This window comes from Glycine max, chromosome 2 (assembly GCF_000004515.6).
Source record: "Glycine max cultivar Williams 82 chromosome 2, Glycine_max_v4.0, whole genome shotgun sequence".
NCBI lineage: Eukaryota > Viridiplantae > Streptophyta > Magnoliopsida > Fabales > Fabaceae > Glycine > Glycine max.
Genome location: NC_016089.4, coordinates 46,117,789 through 46,136,802, shown reverse-complemented (window position 1 = coordinate 46,136,802; position 19,014 = coordinate 46,117,789). Strand labels below are relative to the sequence as shown.

The 19,014-nt window shown below is 35.4% G+C and overlaps 3 protein-coding genes across 4 annotated transcripts; 2 read left to right on the top strand and 1 right to left on the bottom strand.

Moving 5' to 3' along the window:
- Positions 1–1,155: 1,155 nt before the first annotated feature.
- LOC100779859 (mucin-17) lies at positions 1,156–6,832 on the top strand. Of its 2 annotated transcripts, XM_006575473.4 has the most exons (6): positions 1,156–1,677; positions 1,793–1,986; positions 2,106–2,223; positions 3,619–3,733; positions 4,682–6,055; positions 6,267–6,832. In XM_006575473.4, the coding sequence occupies exons 2-6, from the start codon at positions 1,809–1,811 to the stop codon at positions 6,525–6,527; spliced, it is 2,046 nt and encodes a 681-aa protein (XP_006575536.1). In that variant the 5' UTR covers positions 1,156–1,677; positions 1,793–1,808; the 3' UTR covers positions 6,528–6,832. The 2 variants fall into 2 exon arrangements, with proteins under 2 accessions (XP_006575536.1, XP_006575535.1); XM_006575472.4 differs by having other exon boundaries at positions 1,156–1,986.
- A 1,123-nt stretch (positions 6,833–7,955) lies between these two features.
- Positions 7,956–11,567, bottom strand: LOC102662911 (aspartyl protease AED1). The gene is made up of 3 exons (XM_006576039.1): positions 11,543–11,567; positions 8,883–9,305; positions 7,956–8,800 (listed from the first exon to the last, which is right to left on the bottom strand). Exons 1-3 carry the CDS (start codon positions 11,565–11,567, stop codon positions 7,956–7,958), a joined length of 1,293 nt encoding a protein of 430 aa, XP_006576102.1.
- Positions 11,568–13,614: 2,047 nt separating this feature from the next.
- Positions 13,615–14,454, top strand: LOC100779324 (pleckstrin homology domain-containing protein 1). Its single transcript, XM_003519341.5, has one exon. It carries the CDS (start codon positions 13,815–13,817, stop codon positions 14,259–14,261), a length of 447 nt encoding a protein of 148 aa, XP_003519389.1. The 5' UTR covers positions 13,615–13,814; the 3' UTR covers positions 14,262–14,454.
- The last annotated feature ends 4,560 nt before the right edge of the window (positions 14,455–19,014 follow it).

The window sequence follows — 19,014 nt, the reverse complement described above, 5'->3', positions numbered from 1 at the left end:
ATTTTATCAATCGACAATGAATAATAGTGTATCTCTAATTGCAAATCATCAAACCACTCTTTGCCTCATTTTGCGGTTATTCTCTATTCCGAGTTCTTTTCAAATGGAATCTGGATGGATAAGGGTGTTATCAGTATAAAGCAATGTTTTCCTGTATTCTTTTTCTCTTGGATAATGCCATAATTGGACGAGTAACGAGAGTGCCAAATCAACCAAATTATGATATCTATTAGAGCATCATTAATTGTGCAATTGAAGATAAGCACTAGTTGCTTAAACACGTAATTATTGCTTGTATTTTTCTTATCCAAATTAACTACTATAATGACACAATCTCATTTGCAATGGTCCATGGTTGATAAGTTATTCCCGCTAAAACTGCTCTTTATAATTTCGAAGGTTGGCATGGCTGGCTTTGACTAAATACTAACTTAGCGCCTAAATTTCTCAAGTCATTTATTTAATTCTGCCTAAATTTCTCACATCATTTATTTAATTATGCACTCTTTCTCTCTTGGTAGACCGAATACAAACTCCTTAGTCCTTTAAAATAGCAATGCTTTTCTTTGTACGTTTTTTGTCCCTTGTTTTTAACTTTTTTTATGAATAAAAAAAATAAAAAAGTTACCAAATGAAGGCGTTAACTACAAGGAAGGTAGATTTTCATACAATCCTATTCAGCTGCATGCATTTCTTTTCAACTATTAGAAACTTTAGGATGAGTTTGTTTTTTTTTTATTTTAAAAAAATTATGAGATCGGTGAAGGAAGATGATGAGTTTAGTTCAAAGACAAACTAATCTTGTGACTCACAAACTGTTTAGCACAGCAAGATTTCATGATAACATCTATAATTATAGTTATATCCCGACATTTTGTTCGTTTTGGAAGTGAGAATGGAATGAGCATCTTATATGACGTCCGCATTAAATTTATACGCTAATAAGCAACTTCAAATTATTTGGGGGTGCTTAGTTTGTCTTCTATGTTTAGTTCTTTTTTTTTATAAAAGTTTTTATGTTTAGTTTTTAGTTAATACTACATTAAGAAATAACTATATTTGAATTAATACTAGTATATTTTAAAAATAACTATAATTTTGTCTCCTGTTACTTATCCCATATGAGAAGCCATACGAGGAAAGTAACACGGAAGAGGATTATTCACGGCAGAAAAAGCAAGAATTGAGGAACTGCTTTCGGGTGTGGGGGGTTGCATGAATCATGAGTGCACAGTTGTGAAGTCACCACCGTTTGCAAAAGATTCAAAAACGAGAAACACAGATTTTTTATTTTTGCATATAAAAAAAGAGGGCATTACGGTGATTACCCACCCAACTATCCAATCCATCAACCATGTAACGTAGGCTTTAAGTGATAGAAATTAAAAACAGCACCATCTTCACGGCATGTCTTCTCTTCTCTTCTCTCCCTCCATCTTCAAACTTGCCTTTTATTACCTCTCAATGCCACTCCCTTTTTCTCTTCACTCTCACTCTCTCCAACATTCTCCATACCTTCTCATTCCACTTTGTTTTTTCCGCAACTGTTTCGAACCAAATGCCGCTTTATTTAATTTAGCCTTTTTTTTTCTTTTGATTTGAATTTATTTTCTATTTTTGGTTCACGAGGGTGCATTCGGTTGGTGCGCGGTTGTAGATGTGAAACGAGGGAGCTGAGTTAGGTTCTTCTTCTCATCGTTTGGGACTTTTCTTCTTCTTCTTCTTCTTCTTCTTCTTCTTCATCATCGCTGATCCCTAATCGTTCGTTCGTTGCCATGAATCGGAGCTTCAGAGCGCCGGAATCGCAAATGCAAGACGCCTTCAAGCAGAGGCAGCACCAATTGGGGACTCTCAGGTCCTCCTCTCCGCGCGTCATGGACAGGGACGACGAACTCGCCTTGTTCCTTGAAATGCGGAACCGCGAGAAGGAGCGCAACGATCTCCTGCGCCGCGCCGCAGAGGATTTCGACGCTGCAGCACCGTTAGGTATGAACATTTTTTTTTGTGTGTGATGTCAGTTTTGTTAATTTTAGCGCGAAGAACTGCGGAATGGTTGTGTCGTTTGCACGGCGTGACGTGTGTTGTTATGTGTTTTTGTGCTGCAGGCTCAAATCCGGGGAATTCTACCTTGTTTAACGTTCCGTCCGCTGCGCCGGCGCAGGCGAGGAAGACCGGCGCTGATGATTTTCTCAATTCGGAGAATGATAAGAATGACTATGACTGGTATATTCTGTTTACCTTTCTAACTTTTTTTTTTAATGCTTAGCCTTCATTTTTATTGTAATTAGTTCAGTGCGATGATGGAGTTTTTGAGTTGTTTTTCTCTTCGTTCTTTTTGTTGGATAAAATATTGTAGAATGTGGTTCCCGGAGAGTATATTCTTGTGGAAAGAATAAGTTAACATTTTGCACTTGATATTAGCTCAAATTTGTGGAGCAATTGAGCTGCTCTAAAATCCAAATCCCACACATGAAGCGATTATAATAATATCACTTCAACTTTGAAGCAATCACTGTCATTTGCAATTACTAATAAGAAATGGACAATTGAGTTAGATTTTTGAAAAAACATATGAAAATGCCGGGAGAACTGTCTAGAATGAGTTGAGTTGGACAGATGAGATTATAATTGCAATTTTATGGCGGACTAAGTGCCCCTACTTGATTGTGTTTTCACACAAACATTTGTTAATTCAGTCTCTCCCTTACCAAAATCTAGACAAACATTTGGTAAAATTTGATGAGAGCATCAGAAACACAACGTGAATTACTTGGGTATTTTGACATTGTTCCCTGACCTCACATGATAAAGAGGAAAAAAAAAGGAAATTAAGAGACATCTGGTCATTTGCCTCAATATATTATTATGAAGTTAAATTCAACAATTGAAAATGGATGTTTCCGTTATTCCTTATTGTTTCATGGGTGCGTGTAGGTACTTGGTAGCACTCTTTGTCATTGGTTTTCTTTTTTAAAACTTATGCATTTTTAAAATTAAAATGCACTTTTTAAAAAAGAAACACAAATAAACAGGTCCTAGAATTTAAAAGCGGATAGCCTTTGTGCCTTACAAACGAGCTCACTTCAGAGGAGATTTTTCCCTGGTTTTAATATCATCATTATGATATTGACAAAGTTCATAAAGTGTCATGCTATTTTTTCCATTACCAGAAGTCTAAAAGATGATGACTATTAGATTTATTGTAAAACTGAAGCCTGGTGGCTAGTTCCTCTTATTCCCTGGCTTAAAAAAGCCAAATTGTTAGAAATCACAGGTCCATCTGCATTAAGCAATCAGCACAAATCCATAATGCCTCGTAATAAATTTGGCAATATATTCAACCTAACAACTAATTTTCTATATAATTATCCCTATTGTCATTTTTGTTATTAATCTCATTCTTATTATGCATCTTTTCCTGAAATCACCGACTTTAACCAAGTTCTTGCATAGATGCTGTGTGTATGAAGCATGAACTAATGAGAAACGAATTAACAAACAGTCAAACACTAATATCCAGACATAGCTTTTCATTATTAAACATAGCATGGTATCTTTAGCAACCTGAGCAGAATGATTATTGTTCAAATTGGGGCTTAGCATGTTTATTCTTTTCAGGCTTCTAACCCCACCTGGGACTCCCCTTTTTCCTTCTTTGGAGATGGAAACATCAAAAACTGTTATGAGTCAGCTTGGGGCTCCAACTGTCCGTCCCACACCATTAAAAGCTAGAGTAAGCAATTTCATTGAATGTTTTGGATTATGTCAATTATTTTATCATTTTATGGTAATTGGCAGATGTCTTTTGCATCTGGTTTTCATTCATTAATGAAATTTTACATCTCCTTGTAAACTCCTGGTTTTGATGAAAGTCCATTTGTTACCAATATCATTATAATTTGTTATGCATTATGAACTTAAGCAGTTGAGGAATTGGTTGAGTTATTGCATAATTTCAGTTACGGATGCCTTATTACAAGTAGCTAAATTATTTGTTAATAAAAGGATCACTGCTTTAAGTATAAAAGTTATTAAAAGACCCTCTCTTGTTCTGTTGTAGTTTCTTTATGGCATTCCTTATTTGGTGTTTCGGTGAATGTTGGGTGTGTCCTAGACTCTCCTTGTCCTAGTTTCCTAGACCAATTCTTGATGAATAACTTTCATAGTTTTGTTAGAAGTAAAGAGGCTAAATTTTGTGGCAATTTGCAATCTATACTACATTGCAACACTTCAAACAAGAGAGTTGAACTTCATAGTCTATTTGGTACGGAGCACATGGTCTTTTTAAAGGGGTTTCGCTATTAGATATGTGGAGGGGTTGGGGAGCTCTGTTACTTGGATTTTCTTTTTCCTTGTTTGTTTTCTGTTTTGTTCCTTGTTTAGGAGGATTCCTTATCCCCCTTTCTGTCTCCATAAATTTCTTTTATTAAAACAAAAACTATGTGCTGAGATTTGTAGCTTTCACTGAGTAAATTGATAATATTAGTTGAGGTTTTTTTTTTTAATAATTTATAGTGATAAAATCATAAAAGTGATGATGCTCTGTATCTATTTGTTAGCTTCAAACTCCTAATGCATGATTGGTGCTTAACATATGGTTCATAATAGTATGATGTTGTATTTCTTTCATGCTAATGATCATAAAATAATTTTTTATGTATTTGTTTTCTTGTGGTTGTAGTTTGCTAATTCTCCGTCAGAACATGCTGGAAGGAGCAACTTAGTATCTAAACAACCAGCCTCCTCCCCTGGGTTGACCTCTTCAGGTGGTGGAATTAGGAGGCCCTCATCAGCTGGGAATCTGTCAGAACTTACTGGAAGGAGCAACTCAGTAATTAAACAACCAGCCTCCTCCCCTGGGTGGACCTCTTCAGGTGGTGGAATTAGGAGGCCCTCATCATCAGGAAATCTGTCAGAACATAGTGGAAGGAGCAACTTAGTATCTAAACAATCAGCCTCCTCCCCTGGGTTGACCTCTTCAGGTGGTATAACTAGGAGGCACTCATCATCAGGGAATATTGGGTCACGATCTGCAACTCCTGCTCGACGATCTACATTGACCACAGTTTCAAAATCATCTAGACCTTCAACAGCTACCACAGTTTCAAAATCGTGTAGACCTTCAACACCTACCACTGTTTCAAAATCATCCAGACCTTCAACACCTACCACTGTTTCAAAATCATCCAGACCTTCAACACCTACTTCTCGGACAACCACAGCTTCAACGAGGACGACCGTAGCTTCCACCCAGACCTCGGGTTCCTCAGCCAAGCCCATGGTTTCTGCTCCTAAGACTGCAGTTTCTGTCACTAAAACTACTACAGTATCTGCAGCTAAAACCACAATTACATCTAGATCCTCTACACCATTGTCAAGATCTACTGCAAGATCTTCAACACCAACAGCCAAGCCTACCTTACCTGCATCCAGACCTACAACAAGGGCATCAACCCCAGCTCGGCAACCGTCAACACCATCTAATGTACCCACTGTATCTTCTCCTTCAGTTAAGACTTCTTCAGTCTCCAAGTCAGCTCCTGTGATGTCAAGGCAGCCAGTACCATCCCGTGGCACTTCACCAACTGTGAAATCAAGATCATGGAAGCCATCTGAAATGCCTGGCTTTTCACTTGATGCTCCACCCAATTTGAGGACATCGCTTCCAGAAAGGCCACTGTCAACAACTAGGGGGAGGCCTGGAGCATCTAATCCACGGTCCTCATCTGTCGAGCCTACTTCTAGTGGTAGACCAAGGCGGCAATCATGCTCTCCTTCAAGAGGATGTTCCAACAACGGCATTTCTCGTTCAACTGGAAGCTCTATGCCAGCAGTTAATCGTGCGTATTCCAAGGCAAATGACAATGTGAGTCCTGTTGTAATGGGCACCAAAATGGTTGAGAGGGTAATAAATATGCGAAAATTAGCTCCACCAAGGATGGATGACAAGAACTCTTTCCATAATCTTTCTGGCAAGTCATCTTCATCTCCAGATAGCTCAGGCTTCGGAAGATCACTCTCGAAGAAATCCTTGGATATGGCTATTAGGCATATGGTATGCATCTTCTGCACATTTTCTGCATTTGTTTTACCAGTTGAGGATAAACTTTCTGGATGCATAATGTTTTGAGGTTATTTAGCCATTTGAGAGTTTCTCATTTAGAGCCTTCATCTCATTTCATGGTTTTTTATCAATAATCGAATTAATTAGAACTGATTACATTATATTTTTTCATCCGAATAAATTTTCCTTTCTCTTTGAACAGGATATAAGGCGAAGGGCTCCAGGCAATTTACGGCCATCGTTGATGACAAAAATTCCTGCATCTTCAATGTATAGTGTGAGGTCCGGGCCTCAGCGTAGCCGAACTGCTAGTATCTCCGGCTCTCCTCATGCTTCTGGCAGTAATGCTAGTTCTGAGGTGAGTGTAAACGAAAATGGTCTTTGTATAGATAATAGTGAAATAGATGATGATATTGTTAGCGTGAGAAGTGGTCAATCTTCTGCCACTGTGCAGGGTAGGTAAACGATTCTCACACTGAAGAATCCCTTACCTACGTTTTAATGGCACAACCATTCTTATTATGAGTTTCAGCCATATTGGATTTTTATATGGAGCTAACCATGCTTCAATTTATGTAAAGTTTACTAGAACTGATATAACCTTGGGGGATGGTATTTGTAATTTTAGATAGATAAGCTATTTGCTGAAATTGTAATACTCCTTTTTTTTTTTTTTAAGTGGTGTTATTTCACACGAAAACTGTAGAAATGGTGTGGCATTGTATTTTTGAGAAATGCTAGCAACATGTGAGTTGACACTTTTTAGCACACCTTTTTTTTTTTTTTTTTTTTAAATATCTGGGTGACATGTAATTTTAGCCTCGAGTCGACCTGCTCATTTCACAAAAGTTCACCTCTACTTCTCTCAGGGACTTGCATTAATGAACCTACTTTTCATCCACTAGCATTTTAAAAAAGTATATTGTACGGAATTGAATTTATTTAATGAATATTAAGTAGTTTTAAAATTGTATAAAAACTTATAAGTTGATTTACTTAATAAGACCTTTAAAAATTTTAATAAGAATTTTTAGTTTAATGAATATATAAAAAAATTAGGTTAAATTATAATTTTAGTTCCTTAATTTCTCAAATTCATGATTTTATTTCTCTTGATAGATTATAAGTTAGTTATAAATTAAATAAAACCATTAATTATTAAAAATTAATAAAAAATTATTAATCCTAATTTTATTTGAAAGTGCATTTTCACATGCATCTTGTATCATTAGACAAAATATATCTTTCAAATCATTATTCGTCGTCTATCTTTACACATACACATACAATTTTTTTAATTGTCTATTCATTTTAAATCAAACATAACCTTATATACAATTTACATTATTTATCATAATTAAATATAAATTTATAATTTATATATTTGAAAATATTTGTATTATAATTATAGTTATATAAAAATGTTTATCTTCTGTAATAACAAACTAAAATACTAGTTAAAACTAAAAGTTAGTTTATTAATAAAGTTAAAAAATGCTTGCAAAATTTAATTTGAAACAATGATATTTTGTTGATGAAAGCAAATAATGTGTATCTCTTTGTGTATGAGTTTCTTTTCCTGTGGTGGGGTGAGTACTTAAAAACAAATTTTGATGCTAAGTCACTGTGTGAGTGAGGACTCTAATAGGGATAAAATGTTACTCATTTTTCTCTAGTGTCTCCCCCTCTATTAGTAGAAGTGCCGAGCTCGGATGTGATAAATGTGGACGATACCCACTAAAGATAGTACGAGATCACGAAGGTCGGTTATCTTCCAATCTGAAACTAAAAAAAAAAAAAACATAATAAGTAACATGTTTTATTATTCGAGAACAAGATGTTTCCAATTTTTTCAACAACTTTTACATGTACACCTTTAATCAAGCTCAATTCAACCACAACCATTAGGACGAAATCCTACTTTATTACCCAGGTTATCATGCACAATCTCAAGGGTCTTTTGTTGGAGGTTCCCAAATATGCTAGTTTGACTATCATATTCATTGGGCATAAATGCCAAACAATATTGCTTTGGTTTGATCTCATGGAAAGTGGCTTCCCGCGGAAGGTCCACTGTGACACCGGGAAACACGAATGACATTTCAGGAATCGGATAATGAAATCCACTAAGATCATAACACGTATCAAATGGAATGTACTTGGGCGCGGAGGGATAATAGGACATACGTTGTTGATACACTGAGCGGAGCTTGGCATAGATGGAGGGGGGTAAGCGGGTGAGGACGCAGCCGGAGTCGATGATGAAGCCGCCGTGGTCGATTTGGTTGAAGTCAAGGCCCATGAGTATATCACCATCGATGGCGATGCCAGTGATGTTGAGAGCGTAATGTGATAGGCCAGCTTGAGGGTTGACTAAAGGGGTGTATTGGATTCTCTCGTCGCGGTCAGCATCAGGGTCAGGGCCAAAGGTGATGTAGCCCACGTTATCAATGTTGGGGATGCAGTAGGAGAAGGTTTCCATGTACTGTGACGAAGTCTGAGACATAAAGGAGAGCTCTCCGCGGCCAAGGCCAAAAATGCCTGCAGTGCGACCAAAATTTCCCTTCATCAATATGCCGCAACCGAAGTAGAATTCATCAGTGATGCCGGGCTTGGTAGGGTAGAGGTTGCTGTATAGGGCGAGACGATCCTTGCCAAAGAAGCCCCTGCTAGAGGATCTGTCACCATAATAGATACGGTAGTGGCATAGATGTACATTCTTACTACAACTCAGACCTGCATGAAAAAGAAATAAAAAAATCAATTAAGCTTACTCGTTGTTTTGAAATAACGTGTTTTTAAATTGAAGATTGTTTACCTTGTCCACTGCTTATGAGTTCTTCGCATGTATCATCTAAGCAATCTGAAGCCTCATATGTTGAAGAATTTAATGGATTAAATCTTGCATTGGCTTGTTTATAGCATGACTTGCATTGATAACATTGGGTCCATGTGAGATGACTGCCCGTATCAAATACCATTTGCAAGGTTTTCTCCGGCGTCCCAAGACGAATATCAATAATGTAATTCAAAGTCGAAAGTGGAGGACCTGGGTTAGTTGGTATGGTAGTAAATGAATCCAAATCATTGAAACTATTATTCTTAGAAATTCGGGATTGAATGTACTTCACCCTTTCATAGTCCCTCGTAAAATTGTTCTCATTATCAACATTGTCACGCTTTATATGGGAACATGGTCCATCTATATGCACCAACTCCAATGATGCTTTTCTATTGACCCCTGAAGTTTAATTGTAGTTAGAAATGAAGGTTATTAAATTTTAGAATTTACATATATTCACGACTGTTTTGTAAATTCAACTTTGTGTATTTGTAGACTCGAGTTGATTTTATATAAAAATAATAATAAAATATTTATAAATAATATATCAATTAAGCATCTCAATAATATAATAAAGTAAAATAATAAATCATAAATTTCATAATACTTAAATAAATAAGTTTAGTAATCTCATCGAGAATTTGATGTTATTAGAGAATAAATGTTTGATGTTATTAAATGTGAGAATTACACTAAAGAGAAAAAAAAACAATTCAAAATGATTTACATTTTGATTTAATTTTTTTAACTTGCTAACTCGTTCACTCAAGACTTTATCGAGCTTATCTAGAGTTTATAGAATTTATTCAGAGTCTACCAAAAAAAGAATTAACTATAAGGATCAATTCGATAAGAGTAAGTGAACTCGTAAACTTGTAAGAGTTAGAAGTTAAATGGAAAGTTTGATAATGATATTAGAAATCATAAAAAAAAACATTTGTATTAATTTAACATTTATTGAATTGACCACCTTGAATAGAGGTACGCTTGCAAGTAGGTGATGGAATGAGATCTCCTTTAGCATAGTTGTTGAAAGACAAGAAGAAGGAAAAAAAAACTGTAATACAAGTGAAGGTAAAGGAAGTCGACATTTGTGAGCCTCTTCTCTAATATTGCATATGCTGCATGTAGGAGTGAAATGCATGCCTCATTTATAAGCATCCGGACGATCTTTCAACCTTTTCTTTTTGCCTTCTTCCTCTCTATTTCTACAATATAACTATTCCATGATAGAATATAATAAATATATAAGATATTTATATACGCAAAAGAGATGTTAATATTTATTTATCATTTAATCCGATTTTTTTGTTCTTAAAATAGAATTTGCTTAAAAGGAAATATATATTTTAGTTCATAGCATATTGACTAAAAAGGAAAAAATATATTTTATCATATTGATTTTAATATTTTAAATAAAGTAAAATTTAAAATTTATTATATTATTCGATTGCATATTCTGAATATTAAATTAGGAAATTTGATTGATTTATGTTAGATTAGGAAATTTGGACACATAAATATTGATATTGGATTAATTTGAGATGAACAACATATATGACAACAGACAATTGACGTTTCTTCTTCATGATCCTTGTCGAATAATCGTAGTTGGTAATTTGTAGCACTGGGATTTCGATGACCCTGAACACGATGTATAAAAGCCCTTTGGATTAATATGTGTGGACTTGATAACCATTTATGCCAATGTCCCCCGACAAAAAAGAAGGCTGAAGTTGTACCTAGTGAGCATGTATATCCAACGACGGAGCCCTAGTTTTGGAAATACATAATGTTCTAAGACTAAACCTCAATATTATGCTTCTCTCTCTCATTAAAAAATTATCTATACCTTAATTGCTTTCAATAAAATTTCCTATGATGTTAAAAAATTATATATTAAAATTATCTAAATTTTAATTGTTTTAAATGAGATTTTTTGTATTGTTTTTAAGGTTATTTATTAATCAATTATTAATGATTTTAAGTCATTGAATGAATATAGAACAACACTTTAACAACACGGCCCCGCATGTTTTCCCAACTTTCCGTGACTTGCGTTGATTAAATTATTTGTTAATAAAAGGATTACTGCTTTAAGTATAAAGGTTATCAAAAGATCCTCTCTTGTTCTTTAATTTGCATTGTTATGTTGTAGTTTCCTTATGGCATTTCTTATTTGGTGTTTTCGGAGAATGTTGGGTGTGTCCTAGACTAGACTCTCCTAGTCCTAGTTCCCTAGACCAATTCTTGATGAATACCTTTCATAGTTTTGGTAGAAGTAAATTAGAGGCTAAATTTTGTGACAATTTGCAATCTATACTACATTGCAACACGTCAAACAAGAGAGGTATCTGAGGTTGATAGCCAATTTGGTACGAAGCACATGGCCTTTTTAAAGGGGTTTTGCTATTAGATATTTGGAGGGGTCTGGGGCCTCAGCGTAGCCGAACTGCATGGTAGTGATGCTAGTTCTGAAGTGAGTGTAATCGAAAATGGTCTTTGTTTAGATAATAGTGAAATAGATGATGATATTGTTAATTAGCGTGAAAAGTGGTCAATCTTCTGCCACTGTGCGGGGTAGGCAAACGATTCTCACACTGAGGAATCCCTTACCTACGTTTTAATGGCACAACCATTCTTATTCTGAGTTTCAGCCATATTGGATTTTTATATGGAGCTAACCATGCTTCAATTTATGTAAAGTTTACTGGAACTGAGTTTCACAAAAGTTCACCTCAACTTCTCTCAGGGACTTGCACTAATGAACCTAATTTTCTTCCACTAGCATTTTAAAAAAGTATATTGTACGGAATTGAATTTATTTATTGAATATTAAGTAGTTTTAAAATTGTATAAAAACTTATGAGTTGATTTACCTAATAGGAACTTAAAATTTTTTAATAAGAGTTTTTAGTTTAATGAATATATAGAAAGAATTATTGAGAGAAACTTCATTAAGAATATTCTCTGGTCAGTGGACTATTCATACAACAAAAATCATCAATGTGTACTATAAAATATCACACACATACACACATTTTTAAATTTATTTTAATTTTACACATTTAATTTAATTAAAAATAACAATTTTAGGACAATTGTTATAGGGTATTGATGCAATATTTTATTTGTAATTATAAGGGAGTAGTTAATATATTCACTAATGGCAGTAAATTTTATGAGTATATCCGTTGAAAACTAATTTATCCCATATAACAAACTATTGAAATACTATTGGCGTCCAATTAAGAAACAAGAAGCGAAATCCCCGAAACTGCAAAACAAGATTCTAGGAGGAAACGGTAACACAATCCATCACAGTTGCTGCTGCAATGGGGGAAACTATGTCTTATACAAGACTAACATCGTTTCTTCAGAAAGATACCTCGTTTCTTAGTCCTTGGAGTTGGGATCCCAAGGCTTCGGAGAATGAGGCTTCGACTTTAAGAAACGAAAAGCAGTACCTTCGATTTCAACCTGGATCATATTTTGCTGTATCGGTAACTTTTCTTTTTCGATCACACATCTCTTTTAGACAATGTAATCAAATAGGATAGTCTTCTCTTTCAGTTCTTCAAAAAAACAAAAACTCTTCTAATATTTTGAGGGGAAACATGTTTTTTTTTAATTAAGCACTAAACAAATATTTCTATATTTAGATGAACTAAAAGAAAATAATATTTTACAATTTGCTATCTTTTGTAGTTCTTGGTCACGTTTTGTTATTCTGTGCCTAGTTAATAGAAATTGGAAACTCACATGTGATATGTTTTTAGTTAATGGAAACAATGAAACAAACAAGACTTAGGTTTTATTTTTCTCCAGATATTTGACTTGTTGAAAGAGAGGGAGAATCCTCGGGGAGACGATTATCTTCAGATTGCATGGGAATATGAAAAGAGGATGATGAAGATTATTGAGGCCAGATTAAAGCAGAAGCTCGATCCTTTCTATTGATTTTCACATTACTTTCTTGCTTGCACTTCAATAGAATTGAAACAGTAAAAGATGTTCCTACGCATTGATATTTCTGAAGCATTAGGACTTATCAAGTTGATATCGGTGAAACTGTGTAGTTTTTCCTAAACAAAGCAATGCCAGTTCTTTGTTATTCTTTTGCCACTATGTGTGTTGTTTTTAATTCTTTTCATGTTTTGGTACATAAATTATTCTTTGCATTAATCTTAGGATAAGAAAAACTGCCAGTGGATCACTTCTTCAAATTAAAGAACGCTGTTTCTGGAGTTACTGTGTTAAAACTTAAAACCCCATGAGATAGAGTGTGCACTAGAAATGTAGGAATGGAGAGTGTACATATAGTGTTGTCCATCAATTTTATTAGTCTCAAATTAAAAAAAACATAAGTTAAGGGATAATATTAACACGTTTAGGAAACATAATGGTAATAAATTTGAGAATGTAAATGAAACAAGTTATTTAAAATTTTCTTATTAATAATGTGATAGCACATTATATTTTTAGAGATTTAAATTTTTTTAATCATATTATTATTTGGAACTATCTATTAATTTTATCAATAATTAATATTTATCAACAAAATTAGACTCATTGGTGTTAATAAAGTCTTTTTTTTGTCCTTTCATCTGGAAGATTCATTTGTGGTTAGAATAAAAAAAGTGTAAGTATTAAAAAATTTAAAATAATTCATTAACTGCTAATCAAAGATTTAGATCCCATTAAATGACTTAATGTTAAGACTTTCCTTGGTGATTAATGATACGGTCTTCCATAGACCAAAATGGTAATTTAAGTGGAGAGAGAGAGAGAGAGAAAATCTTGTGCAGCAACGCAATGTTGTGAGTGAGTTGGGTTTTTTCTTTGGTTTTCCTGAGCTGTGTTCTATTCTCTTTATCTCTCTCTCTGCCCTCTCATCTTCGAGCTCCGATGGCGAGCCTGTGGCGCGCGGCGACCGGCATGACGGAAAACGCCACCGATTACGACGGCGTCGAGTTCTGGTCCAACCCCGAGCGCACCGGCTGGCTCACCAAGCAGGGCGAGTACATCAAGACCTGGCGCCGCCGCTGGTTCGTCCTCAAGCAAGGCAAGCTCTTCTGGTTCAAGGAATCCTCCGTCACGCGCGCGTCTCGCCCACGCGGCGTCGTCCCCGTCGCCACGTGTCTCACAGTCAAAGGCGCCGAAGACATCCTCAACAAGCCCAACGCCTTCGAGCTCTCCACGCGCTCCGACACCATGTACTTCATCGCCGATTCCGAGAAGGAGAAGGAGGATTGGATCAACTCTATTGGCCGCTCCATCGTCCAGCACTCCAGATCCGTCACCGATTCCGAGATCGTCGATTACGATAGCAACAACAACTCCGCCAAGCGCTGACAACCACGCGCTCTCAATCCACGCGCCTCGTTCGGTGATTTCTCCTTTTTCTTGCCTTTTTTTTTTAACTGTGATTGTGTATATTATTATTACATATGGATCGCCGATCGTGCTCGTTACTGCGAGGAAACTCTGTTTATGTACCTGAACTGCTATGAAATTGTAATGTTTTTAGGATTTTGTTTTGGATCAATCTTTTCGATTATGTTGCTTCTCAATTTCAACTATAGTTACCTGAACAGATTTGGAGATTTTCGACGGTGTAATTAAGTTTCAGAAGTTATGAGCTGAACAATTTTCTTCTAAGTGGAAACGCTTGTTTATAGATCATAGTTTGGCCTCGGTTAGAAACTAACTTCCCTCCATAAATCAAATTCAATATCGTTTTGTTGAGATTGAGATCGAATAAGGTTTGATTATATATATCAGTGAAGGGTGAAGAGCTTAATTTGAGTTTCAATTGTTTTGTTATATTACTATTCATGAGCAAGTTCCGTTGCAGAGGGTTTAAATGAAGCTGTGCTCAGCAAAAGTGTGAACTCACAAATGGTTACTTTGAGCATTTTATTCTTTTCTTTCGCTGTGCTTAAATCGAATCCCGTGAGAGAATGGTTAAAGTGGAAGTCCACAGAAACAGGTTGCATTTAACGTGTGGTTTGAAGTGGTGCAGACAACAATAATCTGCAGAAAACAAGTAATGGTGAATGGATGCAAGAGTTATCCAAATGAGAATCTTCAGGGGAATGCAACTAATTTTTCATGATATAGCAGGGTAGCTTCTGTATAATTGCTCGTGACTCCAGTGTAACATCTTATATATATGCCCATTCATTGAGTGGGGAATTCTGCAGAACATGCAACTCCAATCCTAGCATAAAGTCACAATTTTCAGAAGATTCTGATGCTTTATCCCTTCCAGGGTTATGCATTCATCCGTGAAACTCTTTGATGCCCCCATGTTCTTGAAGATTAAATATCTTTACAGCAAATAGTATTTCAAAATGGAATAGAGATCCTTTGTATACTTTAACCAAAGCTTCTAGTGCCTACTGAATTGGATATAGAAAACCTATTGGTTGCTTCATGCAGCAAGTACCTATTTTGCAGAAGCGACCAAGAAGACAATGCTTTGGGCTTTTTCCAACGGACATATGCTGATAAACATTATGAAACTGAGGAAAATCCTTTCAAATACAACGACGAGGATGATTTTCTTTCTCTTTCGAAGAGACCCTTGGTGTTTCTTTGCACGGCCACTTAGAGCATGCAGGGAGCTGCAGTTGAGGTATACTCCGACAGAGATACTCATTTCCAATGAGTGAAATTGCTGAGGTTATTAAAGACACCTCCTGTATCCTGTCGGAAACTCAGATGGTTAAAAGACAAGTTTGTCACCGAAGTCAGATTTTCTAGTTCACAGTGGATTGTGCTCGAGAAATTGTTGCTAGAGAGGTATGGGATTTCAATGGAACTTAAAGAACCCAAGAACAGAGGTATACAGGTATAATTCCACGGACAGTTTTCTCTGCAGCGCGAGCTCTGTTAATGTCAAGCATGCACCAAGTTCTAGGGGAATTTCACCAGACAACTTGTTTGGTAAAAGATTTAATACAGAAATCTGGTTCACGTTTCCAAACTCTAAAGGAATGGAACTAGTGAAGGAGTTGCTGGATAAGTTAACGCAATTGTAACTGCAGTGGCAACGTTGAAGTTTTTAGGATTTTTGCAACTGTAAATGTGGCATCAGTCTCATTTGATTGAAGTTTTCTTCAATCTTAAGGATCACGACTGAAACTGCAACTGTTGTTTAAAACTTCGATCAAACACTACTGAATGCCAAATGTTTGATTACAGCAAATGACTGCATGATGCGAGTGCTGTATTTTAGATTAAATGGAATGCTTCCTTCGAATTTATTGGTGTGCAGCGCAGGTGAGTCGTCGGTGCCAAAATCAATCACATTTATTTTTCTTATTTTTAAAACTTTTTATATTTTGTTAGAGGGTAAATGACTAGTTCTTCTAAAAAAGTGTAAGACAATGCCAATTTAGTTTTTGAAAATAATAAATTGATTAAAAAGTTTCTTTTGAAAATAATAAATTGATTAAAAAGTTTCTAAAAGTGTGATTTGTCACTCAGTCCAAAATTATTTAGCTTATCCAAAATTATTTTTTTGGAGAAGTTAAAATCATTTATCTTATCCAAAAAGTTGCTTTTAACTTATTTATATGTCAATTTTAACTAATAAAAAAATTAGTGTATGAGAGTGGAGAGTGAGAATCTCACACTCTAAATTGTATATTCTAATTTATAATATAATACATGACTCTATTAACTGTCACTAATAAGCTATGAAGCATCAACACGGACACGGGACACAATACGGACACAGACACGTGAACACCTGTAATGTCCAAAATATAGAACGTAATACGGGTGTCGTGTCGGTGTCGGACATTGACACGGACGCATGTCGGACACCGGACACGACAAGAGACTGAAGTGTCCGTGCTTCATAGTCAATAAGTCATCAGCAGTCATATAAAAAAATTTAACATTATACTTTAACTCAAAACCTTAAACTCAGATTTATGTTTAACTTATGTGAAACTTCACCACACTTGTAATCCAATATCAACCCCTACCAAAACATTAAAAAATAGTTATTATAGGTAAAATCATCCGATTCAATTTAGTTATTCGTTTGTATTGACAAATAAACTTTTTTAAAACATGTGTTTAAAAGTTTGATATTCATATTTGTAGGAAAAAAAACATTTGTTAAAAGATATTAGTCTCTTCAATGAATCTCGGATCAGCCAGAAAATACCATAGGTTGAACAAATGTTTTAGATATAAATTGAAGCCATTTCCATTTCTACCACAAGGCAGTGATACAGACATGGAAAAACATAGACGACTACTTATGATATTTATATTTTCTCTCTTCCTATTTTGTCTCATCTTTTCTTTATTCCGCATGCATACGGTAATATTATTTTTCTCACCACTTTCATCCAAGAGATAGGTTCACGTGACCGTCAAAAAAGATACTTACATCACTAGGTTTGAATTGAAGTAGTTCTCAAAGGATCCGGATAGTAGTATGTGAAGAAAACAAGCAATGGATGCAAGACTTATCCAATTTAGCGGCAAATCTAATTAGTTTATCACAAAAATGGTACCTAGTGGAGCAGCTATTGTTTGATTGCGTGCAACTCCATTATCACATCTTTTATGCACATTCGCTGAACGGGCAACTCTGCAGAACATGCAAGTCCAATCCTAGCAAAGGACACCAGACACTCTCTGATGTTGCTTTCCATGAGCCTTGTTTCTTCTTTAGTATTTGGAACAAGCAAACGTGAATCTACTATCTTAATGATTCCTTCTGGAATTGCCATCTGACAGAATTTGTGTAGGCTTAGACCCGCACCAAACATGTTATCTGTTGGTCTCATTCATGTCAGCATCTCCAACAGAAGAATTCCGTAGCTGTAGATATCTATCTCCTTTTGGTGATATACTCCGACACCTGCCCCAGACTCTGTTCCAACAACAGCAATTTAGACAAAAATCAAAGATATATCAAATACAACCACACATTGATTATAACCAAATAATTTTATTATTTAATTATAATATACTAATACATGTAAAAGTTTTGTATACTCTCATTCAATCATAGATTTCCATGAATTCTATAATTTTATTAGAATGAATTTGAATGAGACAGTTGTTAAGATCAGGGTTCAAAGTGTTAAAGGTAAAGACTTTGACTTTGTACAAATTGAGACCAGGAAATAATAAACAATGACAACAATGATCCTATCTAATATAAATGACAATAATTTATCTCTGATAAAACAGGAAGTCGACAAGATAACTTGTGCTGTTGTCGCCACAAGGTAATTCAAAAGCATAGGTAAAACATTTTAAAGGATAGACAGCACTTTACCTGGGGGAACATATCCAATGGTTCCTTTAATTGCAGACGAACTAATCTGATCTCTGCTGGAATGTCCTGTGACCACATTAAGGAGTCTTTGCTAACCCAAAATCTCCCAATTGGGCAACAAAGTCATCGTCAAGAAGAATGTTGCTTGGCTTAATATCACAGTGAACTATGGCTTGCTAGGAACCATGATGAAGATAATCCAATGCATTAGCAACATCAAGAGCAATATTTAGCACAAGTTGAAGGGTGAGATTGAAATTTCCAGACTCGAGCTCTTTACTGCTGTGCAGCAAACTATCTAGACTCCCATGAGGCATGAACTCAAAAACTATTGCCTTGAAATCATCCCCATTGCAATCAACACTTGAACAAAAAGTCCAGATATTGAGATTCTTTCTAAGTGTCTTATTTCCAATGAGTGAAATTTCTGTGATGTTATTAAAGACACTTCCTATAGGAACCTCACCATAAAGATGGTTAAAAGACAAGTTCAATGTATTCAAAAAACTCAGATTTTGTAGTTCACCAGGGATTACGCCTGACAAGTTGTTGTTAGAAGGGTCTAGGATTTCAAGGGACATTAAAGAGCCCAAGAAAGAAGGTATGCTCCCATGGAAGAAGTTTCTCTCTACCACAAGCTCTGTTAATGCAGTACAAGCGCTAAGTTCTGGGATAATTTCACCCGACAACTTGTTTTCATATAGATATAATATAGAAAGATTCTTCAAGTTTCCAAACTCAAAAGGAATGGAGCCGGTGAGTTGTTGGATAAGTCAACATTTATCAAACCTTTTA